Raw genomic sequence first — 13218 nt, 5'->3', positions numbered from 1 at the left:
CCCTCCATCACACGTACAATATGTGAAAGAAAAAAATTGGAAGGAGATGGCATTTATTTGAGAAAGCCAAGAGTGGAAACAGAGTGGATAGAGAGAGAGAGAGAGCGAGAGAGCAAGCGAGAGGGACATCAAAATTATCTGCATAATTAAAACCATTGTGTGGGAACATTTTATGTGCAATGAAACAACATTGTTCGCTTTCGCTATCTGTCCTGCTTCCATCTCTCTGTCATAAGCGCTCTCCTTCACGTCCTTCTCTCTGCCCGCTGCTCATTGGTTTTTTTTGGGGTTTTTTTTTTTCTTTCATTGCACATCCTCTAACGCGCACACACACACACACACACACACACACTGCAGTGCACTAATGAAATGGCTCGAGCTGTGGGAACTCTTCAGAGTAGACTGGATAGTTAAAATGAAGCTGCCTAACTGGGCTGGACCACTTCTCAAGCAATATAAGGCCCATCAATACACACAGCCTGGATGTTGTCTTCGACCTTTGTGCCTCACTGACCGTGCTAAATTATGACCACACACACACACACACACACGCACAGACGTGCGCACACACACACTCTTTGGCCACGGACCAGGTAATCCCAAGTTTCATCGATATTCAGCATATTTAACTGAACTCTGCTCTCGGCTACTCTTTTAGTTAATGAAACGCATACTGACCGTATCTGACCGATACACTTCTGTAATTTTAATGAAACCTAACCTAACAAAACACATTTGGTAGCCGGGCCTTCAGAGTCGATTTTCTTTTTTTTTTTTTAGGCTCTATCAAATTTACTAAAACAGGCTGCTGCGTATTATTGAAAAAATAATGTATTTGCCTCGGGAAAGTAGCACGTCGCTCGTTTGCCGTGATTATTTTGAAATGTCCTGTTCCTAGGAACGGTAAAAATTGTAATCACAGGGTAGCTTTTGTTCTTGTTAGTCACAAGGCTATGAACAGGGACTTCCTGGTTTGGAAATGTGTACGTAAAAACACATCGTCCTCATAATTAGTAAAACATATTTGGATTATATTTTATGAATATAAAACCAAAAAAAATTAAGGCACTGACGTCTCACCACAGCAAAAATAGACGCTTTAAAAGCATCAATTATGGGATTGGGTAGGTGTACCTAATGAAGTGTCTCGTGAGTATAGCCACATGACCACTCGCTGCACAAACTTGAATCCTATCCACAAATTCTCATAACCAAAGCGTGCTTGTGCTAGCAAATTGATGTCAACAATGTTCACTCTTTGCAAAACAGACACACCCAAAATATGCACACACATTTACACACGCATCTACAGGCCACGTTATGTATTAGTGATGATTACTGGGTTGTAGTGGATCACCATTGAAGCGTGAAAGCTCGCCTCCGTCCGCCCCCACAGATCCCACCGCGCCTGGCAAGCAGCGCCCGGGTTAACGCGCCACGCAGGGAGACGACTTGAAGCCCGACATGAGATTTCCATTTGCAAGAAAAATCACCGTCCGAGCTACGTTTCTCAGAACTGGAGACAACGTGTAAAATGTGATCGCAACAAGCCCCCCCGTCGTATTATTGTTTTGCTTATCGAAATCGGCCGCGAGCAGGTGCAAGGTTTTTCTGCTCCACCTAACACATCAATTCAAAAAGATTGTGTCATTGGAACTTGTGTATAGGTGGAAGAATTCATGTTTTTTTTTTCAAAAAAAGAATCATAAAATGGTCTGCATGTTCAATGCGTGTAAAGGGAATGATCAAAGATGTTTCCACTCCCCTGATTCTATCCTAGCCCGCCATCTATATTTTATTGCCACGCATTCATGCTAACAGAAGTACATAGGCATTGCTGTTATGTTCTATAGAAACACGCCGTTAACACAATATTCAACTCCACATGACTTTACAGCAAAAAACTAATTGAACACATTTGTTCCTATACACAGTACAGAAGAGTCGGCACGCACCATCACATGACATGAGATTCCCTTTAGATGAATTGGAGCAGCACTAATGTAGGAAATAAGAGTGGATGTAGCTGAGAGTATCATAATGATTGAATTGTTGGAAGTTTTGATGAGGTAAATCTATTTTGCCGACATCAGCAAAATGTTATTTTAACTCCGGCCGATACGTAAAGGTATTTTGACTACATTTGATGAGTCGTCAAAAAATATACATATGTCTTCTATCAACAATTTGATCTCTGAACCTTCCTCCGGTCCAGAAAAAAAAGAATGGAAGCAGCAGCGTGTGTAATATCCCGAGTAAACAATTCCTTTCTATAATTTTGTGTTTATTCACGAGAAGGCGCGTCCGCCTTTGTGTGTGCGCGTAATTGACTGACCCGTGAAAAATGTTATTTTAGTTGTAATGTAATGAGCTATGACTGCTGCTCCTCAGGGAGGCACGCCCCACCTACGCACACAAACACACACATCAGTGGCCGTGTTGACTTTCTTAAGGTTTGGCCTGGACAGACATCATAAATGCTCTTTCATTTTGCCCGAGGGAATACAAACGTGGTAAAAAGACGTGGCTGGCTTCGGGGATGGTTGCTCACTTAAGTTCATAGACAAAGAAAAAGACTGATTACCACTGGCGGAGCTAGTTTTTTTTTGGGGGGGGGGCATGGGGGTCCAATGATATTAAATCGGAGACCTTTTAAGTTACTAAATCTTGTTTCAGTGTTGAATAATTATACAGTAGGTGTGTAAAAGACCTTGAAGAAAAAAAAAAAAGGTTATGAGGCAAATAACACTTGAATGTCAACAGCTCCAAACATTTCAAACAAACAAGAGTGAACAATGCACCAGACAAATCCTGTAGGTGCCATGAGAGCAAGCAAGCTAATAATCCTCATTCTCTTCTTCGCTCTGTCTGGCCAGTTGATGACCAAGCATCCAGCCAAACGGCTCGGCTGCGCTCCAGACGGGGAAAGAGACATCCGGGACCACAGCTTCTTCCGCTACATGGACTGGGAGAAATTGGAGAACAAGGAGGTGCAGCCGCCATTCAAACCTAAAGCTGTAAGTTTGACCCACTGTGACAAAAGTGTCATTGAAACTTTTGCAGTTTGATTCTTTTTTTTTTTTTTCCAACTCTGAGCTCTCCTCTGTCACTTTATACTTGCTGTCTCTTTTTCTCTTCTTTGAATGGGACAATCACAGGTAAGTCAAAATCATGGCGGATGTTTTTTTGTTTTATTTGAGCCCGAATAAGTTTGCAGTCCACTTATATTTGGTTGCAACTACTTTGTCAGCTGAGGTCAGTTTGAGTTTAGCATCATACTCCGGGCAAAAAAAAAAAAGTGAGAGGATACTAGTTGGACAAAGTGACCTAAAACAACCTCGTATCAGTGTGTGTGTTTATTCTCACTATGATAAATTTACTTGGATCAGAACTAGCAGCCCGATGATGTCACGGTGACTCGGACACACGCGCCATTATTATGCGCGCACATAACTCACGCAGCCCGAAGCCTCGCTGCTGGTAAAAGGTGTTTCTGGCTTGTTGCGTTTTTATGCGGTTGTCTTGACCTGCTGTTTTGTGTGTGTGTGTGTGTGTGTGTGTGTGTGTGTGTGTGTGTTTGATTTGATTTTGTTGTTCCCATGCGGGAGGAACTTTTTGTGTGTATATATTTGTGCAACTATGTGTGGGAGCACTTTTTTATGTTTTTGGGTGTAGTCTTGGTCCCGTTGACATTCACAAGGAACTCGAATGTTTGTTGTCTAGTCATTTCTCTTGTCCATTTAAATATTTAGATTAGTCACTTAGTCTTTTTAGGAATATTGTAGCAAGTTGCTGCTGGGCAAATGATTGAATAATATTTTTTTACGCCACTCGTGCTTCTTGATTTATTTATTTTTTACTCACCAGCCACTTTAGTCGGAACTTGAAGGAAAAAAAAAAAAATGGCAAGGTGTGCCTAATAAAATGACTGTGTTGTCAACCGCTGGCGGTTTAAAATTCTGTGGTTGTGGCGCTGACATGGCTGACAGTTGAGATTATTTACAGACAATATAATGCAAGACTTTGTTGTGTCACATGTGACGACGGTTTGGTTGAATAGCAGATTTGGAGCATGCGGCTAGCGGATTAAACGTTCTGACTGACTGCTGGGCTTTTTGACTCCCACAACTGTTGATGTGGCGTGGCCTGCTACTTCCACTTGGTCTTCATCTTTTGTGCCCATTCTTCAATGTTCATCCTTCCCACCACAGCACTCCATCATCCATCCATCCACTCGCACATTTTTTCCTGGTGTTCACACTTGAATCACGTTTGTCTGTTTTGTTGTTTTATTTGCATGCTCACAGGCTCAGTCTCAAATGAACCCCACCCTGGAGCGCACTGCACCTTGTAACGGAAACGTCTCGATTTGCCTCGATGTAAACAACTAAGTGACACGCTTTGAATGTAATAGAAGTGAGATGAGGACATTCTAAATTGCACGTTGTCCCATCTGGTTGCCCAAACAGGTTAAAAGGCAGGTAATTAGCCGAAAAATAGCATTTGACCTCGGTGTGTTGCCCATATTTCCCCTAAACTATAAACACGGTGGCTTCATTTCATTTAGCCTTCAGAGATACACAGATTTAATGAGTTTTGGAGTTTTCCTCTGGGTGACGTTGTCAGAGGATATCGTATCCTTGTTTTCTTAATTAAAGCTAAGCGCAGTGATGGAGACGCACGCAGAAAATTGCTTGTCTTAAAGCCCCCATGAGGCGTGCTGTCGGGAAAATATCATTTTTAAGTTAATAACTTGTTTCATGCACTTAGAGGGCGACACACCTCCTGGGCTTAAAAGCTTTTTTGGGGGGGGAGAGGCTTCTTATGGTCACACTGACAAAGTAAACAATAACTTTTCTTGCAAGTTCACAGAAGTGAGTTTTGGACTTGTCACTTGTCTGTTATGGAAACACAATTTAGGAGTTCCATGTGCACCTCCATGGGGTATTTGAGACTTCAGTGGCCTTATGTTCAAAATGAGGTTGAATGTGTTTCAAATATATTTGGAAACAAGGAACTTGTGTTCCAGTGCTGTGCTGGGATTCATCCGAGTGATCTTTTATCACTTTAAATGTACAGTGGTACCTTTACTTACAAAGTACAGTGTTAATGTGTGAGTGAACTAATTATTCTGTATGCACTGTACGCAGGATTTTTAAAATTTACTAGGTTTTAACATTATTTTAATTTGTATTATTAGGGTTACTTTATTAGAATCATTGTATAAAATATCAGGGTAAGTTTGGTTGGACCTGGAACGAATTAACGGTGTTTCAATTCATTTCAATGGTGGAATTTGATTTGGTTAATTTCACCAGAGTTAAAAGCCTGGTTACGGAACAAATGAATAAAAAAAAAATGTAAGTCAAGGTACCACTGTAGTCCGGAGTGATCCAAATCCGCAGCAGGAGTAAACTGGAGCACAGCCCAAACTAGGAGAACTTATTTGAAACGATGTTCAAGTGATGTCATTTCCCGCCCTACCTGCCACTCCCCCTTCTTTTGTTCCCCTCCTTGATCCATCCATTCTTGTCCAACCCCCCCCCCCCCCCCCCCACCACCACCCCCGATCCGCCCTCCCGTCCCTCCCTCCTCAACAGTGTGGACGGGACGCTGAGAACTTTGACCGTTTTTTCACGCGCCACCCGCCAGTGCTGACCCCTCCCGACGACGAAGTGATTCAGAACCTGGACCAGGACGAGTTCCAAGGATTCTCTTTTATCAACTCAGATTTCCCTGGAAGCGTTCCTACTGCCTCTGCCCCTCCCGCTGCCGCTGAGCAGGCTTGATTGAAGCTCATTTATGGATATTGGGACACACACACACACACACACACACACAATGCATACAGAACATGCATGCAAGTCTCTGCAGGTATCAAACCTGGAACATTCCAACAAGTCATGTGGTAGAGACACAAACAAATTAACACATTTCTTGCTCACACTGCATTTTAAAGGTCCAAATAGAGGTAGTGACAATTTACTGGACATTCTAATTATCTGAAAACATATTACAACCGTTTGGGCCAAAATAGATAAAATAAATAGAGTAAATAAAATAAAATAAAATAGAATAGAGTAAATTCAGCAAAAACATTTTTCAGTGTAATAAAAATAAATCTGATATTTACTCATGCAGTGTGAACAAACTGTGTTAAATAACATAACATATATGGGTGGAAAAAAAAAATACATGGCAGCATTCAGAGTGTTTGATGTTAATTTTCTCTCCCCTTCCTTGGCTCTTCTGGCACTCTTGAGTTTGGCTTGCAATACCGGTGTGCTCCCTTAAAGCCTCGATATTAATCTTAGCCACTGTATGTTTATACTTATCTATAATTGGAATGCTTGATCTTTTCGTGCATGAGTTTCTATATCAGTACTATATCAATAAGTTGGACCCAGGCATTGTATTTTACTGTCATGCCTAAAGAGGATGACTTGCGTGCTCTTCCGAGATCATGATGGTAAAATATGGTTTGAATGGTGTGTTCCATAGACAAAACTCCTCTCGCAGCTCTTTTCTTTGTGTTTGACAAAAAAAAAAAGCATGGCGCCAACACTTGTGTACATAATATATCAGGTTTCTGTGAATGGATGAGAATGCACTTTGCATGCCTGAACTCCCGGCTCCACGCCTGGCTGGCTCCGTCCGCGCTTGTGTTTGTTTGGACGGCCATATTGGCTCCATCTTGCTTGGTATGGATGGAGCGCGCGCTATCTGACTTGCTGCTCCACAGCTGGTGGAAGAGGAATGAAAGGAAAGCAGTCTGAATGAATGTTTGCACGTCATTCGCTGAGGTGGAAGCACCGAACCGGGCGGGGGGGGTTGATGTGTTGTGACAGTTTGTCGTGTTGCCTAGCGACGAAACTTAAAGACGACGTTTTAAGTGCGCTGTGTGCATGTGCAATGAAGGTGTCCGTTCAAACTGCAGCAGCACAGAATGTAACAAGTCACAGAAGCGCAGTCATGTTTGTCTTTTTGTGTTTTGTTCAATTTAGCAATAATCTTGTGGAGACAAGGTGATATTTGTTACCGAACCACGCACTTCACTGGAATTTATTTTTCATTCCAACTATTTTTAGTAGAATGAATTCATCTCGTATCATTATAGCAGTATACTGCAGCTGATCATTAATTTGGACGAAATTATTCATAAATGTCTGTTTTCATTGACAGACTTTGCCACTAACTGGCCACAACATAGTCTCCTTAAGCTAAAATTAGACTTGGAGTTATATAACCCATAATCGTAGAACTGTCGTGTTTTATTTTGTAAATGTAAACAAGATGCAAGATAGACATTGTGGCTGGTCAGTTGAAAGGAAGAAAATATTCTGATTCAATCTTGAAATATAGATGCAGCTAAAAACTACCATTATTGTTATTTATTGTACGTGGTACCCTGTATTATAAAATAAATAAACAGTCGTCAAGTGCATAGAAATGTGCACCCATTGGTCAGTATTGTAAAGGTCACAAGATGTGTTTGCATTTTTGAATAACAGCGATGCAAAAAAAAATATATAATTCCTGCATGAAAAAAGTGGTTTAATCATTGAGGCTTTTCAGTATTTCCATGTAACGGTGCTTTTTGTGTTTTAGTCCACAGCGCTTCAAATGTTGGATGAAACAGCTCTTTGGTGTGCAAACTATGTGGAAAGAAAGAAAAGGCTTTTTACGTGCCAAATTTCTATGATTTTACAATACAAAGCTTGCAATAAAAAAAAAAGAATTAGTCGTGCGCAGGGGAGTTGTCATGTGTGCTTTCATAGTGGTCTGCAGCCTTTTATGCTGCTTCTTCTTCTCTATCTGTATTTATTGAGCTGGTGCAACATGCAGTGGAGGAGCCAGATTAGAGTGATGGAGGCTGACAGATGGGGAGTAGACTGGAGAGAGGAAGGGAAAGAGACCAAGAAGAAGGGAATGCAACAATAAGGGAGGGAGGGAGCGGCAAACGGAGCAAGGCGGGCGGCTACGACAGGCTGTGCATATTTCATGGCTGCCACTTATCATAAGAGCCTTTCCTTGATGGGGGAAGCGCAGGTTTGATGACTTCAAGGAAATAACATGCACAACACGACCTACATACACACAGCCCTGCTGAGCCACTAAAGTACAGTGTGGAGTCTGTAAAGTCCAATATGTTTATGGGAGGGAGCCAATGGGTTAAATGAATCTACGAGGACACAAAGTCATTTTGTAATAAGTTAGGTTTGAATGTGTTTAATGCTGATGAAACATTCACGTCATAAGAAAACAAATGCCCTCCTCCAAAATTAAGAAATGCAGGCTCTGGATAACACTATGGCAACAGACACACCTTTGTCTTCTCCAAGGTAAAGTATGGGCTTGTATTGTTTTTTTGAAATAATGCTCGTCAACTAAAATATTGCACTAGTAACATCTTGAGGCGTCCCAAACATTTTTTTGTTCATTTGGTCTTATTTTGTGATTTAAAAAAAAAAACTATTGATCAATGTTTTATCGTAAAAGCCGATGTTTGCAAATGTTTTGATCAAACACAAATGATAAATCAGTCTGCTATCATGAAGGATTAGAGAAATTTGAATTCTTTTTCAACGCTTCATTATGATTTGAAGATAATTACTATAAATGACTATTGAAGTACGAGACGATTAATGTGATAATTGAATTTGTTTGTCGATTAATCGATTTAATTTTGACACCTCTAGTTGTGAATGAAAATCTGTCTCTCCGATAATGTTAGGACGCCACTATTGGGGGTGGCTGAAAGTCATTTTGTCATTCATGATGCAAGTGGATTGAATGCAAATGATTTTGAACAGCAGCGGATGCTGTCTAAAGTTTGTATTGGCGTGCTTGTCATAGCTGTTGTACACAGTAAGCCGCTGCAGCTCCGGAGCGTGTGATAATTAATTCCAAATGTTGCGGCCCTAAAAAAAATGAAAGCCGGTGGCTTCGGCACAAAAGCAGCCAGCGCTTATCAGCCCAAAACAGGTCAGCGTTCGATACCCGCCTTTCATTCACCCTCCTCTCCTCAGTGCCTCCCACACACACACACACACACACACACACTCGCCGCTAATCCTCTGCTTCCTGGAAAGTGATGGCGGGGGGGGGCAGGAAGTAGAAGGATGATTCGGAGTAATGACTCTCCATGTAATAATCCTGTGAGTTTGTGGTTTGCATGCGGGTTCTATCGCCACATCTCCACCAAAGGCCAGTGATATTTATCTCTGCTTTTCTTCTTCCTCTCATATCGCCATCATTCTGCCTCACAGCATTAAGCAACATTCAAGCGTGCTCAGATGGAACATATTAGGAGCTGCCCTACATGGCTGCCAGCTGGGTGTGTGAGCATGTATGCATGTGTGTGTGGTTCAAGTTTGGAACCAGAAGAACAGAAAATTGATGAGCTGACACTTTTTTTTTTTTTTTTAATATCCCTGCAGGATAAACAGGAGTATTGTATATACAAATAGCTGCCATTTATTTATAGTCATCCAGGTTCAAGGGTTTAATTTTATTTATTTTCTGTATTTTATTTAGTCAATTTTATTGATTTTATATATTTTTTCTGACTTTTTTGGGAAACTGTCATTCTCATATGATAGTTCTTAGAATATTGGCCTAGCTTTAGCTTTTTTTCAATTTCAATCTCTTTGGAGGGTGCCTGTGTACCTAAAGTAATGTCCACTTTTCTTCTCCATCACTGTCCGCTCATCTCATTTTCCTTTTAATCATGTTTCCGTCCACGTTCACTCTCCCTCCACGTCCGTGTCCTCTTTTCTTCACGTCACATTGCAGAAAACCCGACGGGACACGTGCAACTTTGACAAAGAGTTCACCAAGATGGCCGTAGACCTTACACCCACAGACAAGCTGGTCATCATGAACCTAGACCAGGATGACTTCATGGGCTTCTCCTACACCAACCCGGAATACGACGGTCCGAACTGAAGCCCAAGCGGAATGTTAACGAGAGAGGTGACACGTGCTAGGCCAGTCCATTCAACACGTGAATGGTATCGTCCAACTCGACTTGCACAATACTCTGGTTACCAAAGACTTTCAACGTATTGTGTAAACTAAAAAAAAATGTTTATAGAAAGAATGACATCATATTGAATGTAATATGTTAATAGTCTTAAAGTGTTAATTGGGTTCCCTATTCCCATCCCGATGTTCCGACTATATTGTAATAAGAATAGAGGTTAACTGCATTGCCGGGCTTTTAACAATGTCTGTTTCAAAATGATAATACATTCATAATGTGATCTAGAAAAAGTGTAATGACAAGGTCAAAATGAAAATTTTTACAATTGTAGTTTCACATTTTCGTCGTATTAATAGCTCCTTTGGTTTTACGATACCTGCAAAGAGAAAGTGTTACCCAATGTAGTGAAATTGCCAAAGTGAATCAAAATCCATTCCGAGACATTGAAGTGCTGCCTCCACAAGTGAAAACCCCCTTGAGTTCGTCCCTCTTTTTCTTTAGATTGCTGCGGGTTGCTTTAGATCAAGGAATTGCTTGGCCGTAGCTCGCTCGGGTCACCATGGTAACAAAATCCATGCTCAGGATTCTGCAGTGGAGGGGGCGGGGCCAACGCTGTCTCATTTGCATGAGACAGGACCACCCCTTTAAAAGCTGACATATTTCAGGGAGGCAAAAACGGAAGAAGTTCCTTCATTGGTGTTCAACTTTGGAGGTTCTACTATATCAAATTGAGCCAAGTTTAAAGTAGCAAGATGGAGAAAGTTCTCGTTTGGTGTGCCAGTGGATCTGCGAAAACGAACCTCTGAGACCTTGGGCTTTTCCTCAACTGTCCACATCAACCATGACTGTGCTCATTTGTGCATCTTGACCATTGTTGCCTTTTTCAATTAGCGGTCAGTCGTGGCACTGTGGAAGTGCTGACACATCACTGAGGAAAATGCCTAATGAGGAAACGTCTTTGAAGCATTTTGCCCCCCCATCCCCCCCTTTTAATTATTTCCATTTACTCTGTAATCCTTGCTTCTGTGGAAGCCCACTGGGGAGCCGCAAATGATGTGATGTCAAAAGGTTGCGGCGGTCACCAATCGGGCCCCGCACAACGGCTGAGGAGATGCTTTGACAACTCCCAAATGAGCCATTTTGCAAACAGCAATAACATCAGCAAGGTTGCTGATTCCCTCCCCCCCTCCCAAACACATTGATGCGTGCGTGCGTGCATAAATATATGCAGATATTGAATAACTGACGTTTGGAAGATGCAAAATATGCGTGGATTCAAGGCCATGTTATTTCAAATTCAGCAAATCTGCTCTCCAGCCTTTCCGACCGACACTTTTTACAGTGTGCTGCCAGCACGCCCACTGCACTGCACTGCACTGCAGTTTATCCACTGCCGTACTGTACTAGCTTGATTGAGACTCGGAATTATTAAGTGAAGCGTAACAAGGCGAACAATGATGTTCTCTCCTGGAGGCGCAAGGCACACTGCGGGTCTGATGCACACACTTAAGCGCACGCAGGCACGCACACACACACAATGTTTAATGCATAGTTCTAAACCTGAACACATCGCATTTCTTTACTGCCTTCTTTAGAATTATTGAAGAATATTTTTAAAAGTCAACAAGACTGAATAGACAAATGTTTTTGTCCATTCTATAAGATTCTGATTGTTTTGCTTTAATAATGAGTAATTGCAAATCCTCTCCAGTAGGTGGCAGTGGCGCTCCCGTTGTCAGTTAAGGGAAAAGAATTAAAACAGATGAAAAGCAATGTTAAAAATGTTTGATGGTAATAAGAACACAATGTTACTCGGATGTGTACTTCCAATAATTTTGTAGACAAATGTTACTATTTGTCGTTACAGAGGAGATTTGTGTGCAAAATATTTTCTTCCTGGGGTAGCGTCATAGAAGATGATTTAAAAAGCATTGCACTGATAAGTTGGCCAAGCATCAATATTTTGAATTGCAAGATATCTCAAATAATTCCTGCTCATCCAAAACCAAGCATTGATTGCAACTAATGATTTGTCCAGTTCTCAATCACTGAGCTACCTTGAGCAACTCTGCTGCGGGGCGTCGTGAAGCATTTAAACGGGTCCGACCACTGTGTGTGGACGCACTGTATACCCGCTATAAAACGTGCTGCACAATTTAGAATAACAGTCACTTGAGTTTAGAAGCTAATGATGTACAGTTCACATTTTGGTGGCTCAAAATCATCCATGTATAATTCCCTCATTATATAGAGTACAAGCACACGTTCATGTTATTTCTAGAGTTATACTATGCATGTATGTGGTTTTTTCTCTCGTTCATATCTTGTACTATATAAGCTGAATCGACCCCCTGTAAAATGTCGATTGTTCCATATATTGAGAATTATCATACATTCTGTGCTTCTTTTGTACGTGGATCCATGTTATTCGAGATTACAGTTTGTCTACAGGGTAAGAGTCTTCCTTTATGACAGCAGAAGCTACACGTTTTTAAGATCATTATACTGGAATTGCTGTCGATTGAGGTATTATGACAAATTAAAGAAAGCCAACTAGAAGAAATGTTAAGTTCCCCATCCGTGTCTTGTTTTAGCTCAACCCTCTCTTCCTCTGTGTGGTGGTCTCAGTGAAGCTGAACTAGTGGCACCTTTTTAAAGTTCCCCTATCCCGCCTCACGTGCTTTGATTTCGGGCTAGCTGCACATCCTAAATGCCAAGTAAAGATACTGCAAATGAAAAGTAGAAGTGTGTCATGGTTCACCAATGAGAACATGTGTGCTGTTGATGTTTATGGTTGTAGAATAATAAATTATTGTGAAAGGTCACGTTTTGGATTTATTTTTCTTTTGGTGTCAACTTAATATTGGCCCCCCCAATAACATCACTTTTTCAGCATTCAGTAAGTTGGACTGATGATCAGCATCTTTGGTGAGAATGACATATTTATATTTTCATTCGATACATTTAGATTTTTGCTCCGAGCAACACAAATCCTTACTGGTTTGTGTCATCAGAGCACAATTCTAAATGGTGAAGTTTTTGTTTTACAGGACACGGCAGATAGATGACGACTTGATGGAAGATTGAATGGACGGTGAGTGTGTAATAAGGAGATAAAAAGAACATCAAGTTTAATTATCTTTGTTGTTGGAAATTTCCCCCCGATCAACTTAAGTGGGAGCCGCTACTAAAATACAAATCATCTCGTTTAAAGCTCTTCAGTAATTCGAGTG

At 41.2% G+C, this 13218-nt stretch overlaps 1 protein-coding gene across 2 annotated transcripts in view; it reads left to right on the top strand.

Annotated features, from left to right (window-relative positions):
* Nucleotides 1–12801, top strand: part of LOC147044451 (protein kinase C beta type-like) — a 38506-nt gene extending 25705 nt beyond the window's left edge. The window contains exons 16-17 of one of the 2 annotated variants that reach the window (XM_085933507.1): nucleotides 2877–3017; nucleotides 9796–12801. In XM_085933507.1, coding sequence (XP_085789633.1) covers nucleotides 2877–3017; nucleotides 9796–9948 — 294 coding nt within the window. In that variant the 3' untranslated portion in view covers nucleotides 9949–12801. Of the gene's footprint in view, nucleotides 1–2876; nucleotides 3018–5600; nucleotides 5843–9795 lie in introns of those variants that run through there. The other variant, XM_085933506.1, reaches the window with a different exon arrangement.
* Nucleotides 12802–13218: the final 417 nt, after the last annotated feature.

Source organism: Syngnathus leptorhynchus, chromosome 16, assembly GCF_054491065.1.
Source record: "Syngnathus leptorhynchus isolate UIUO chromosome 16, UIUO_Slep, whole genome shotgun sequence".
NCBI classification, from domain to species: Eukaryota; Metazoa; Chordata; class Actinopteri; order Syngnathiformes; family Syngnathidae; genus Syngnathus; species Syngnathus leptorhynchus.
The sequence above is the reverse complement of the archived record's forward strand: the minus strand, read 5'-3'. Positions and strand labels throughout refer to the sequence as shown.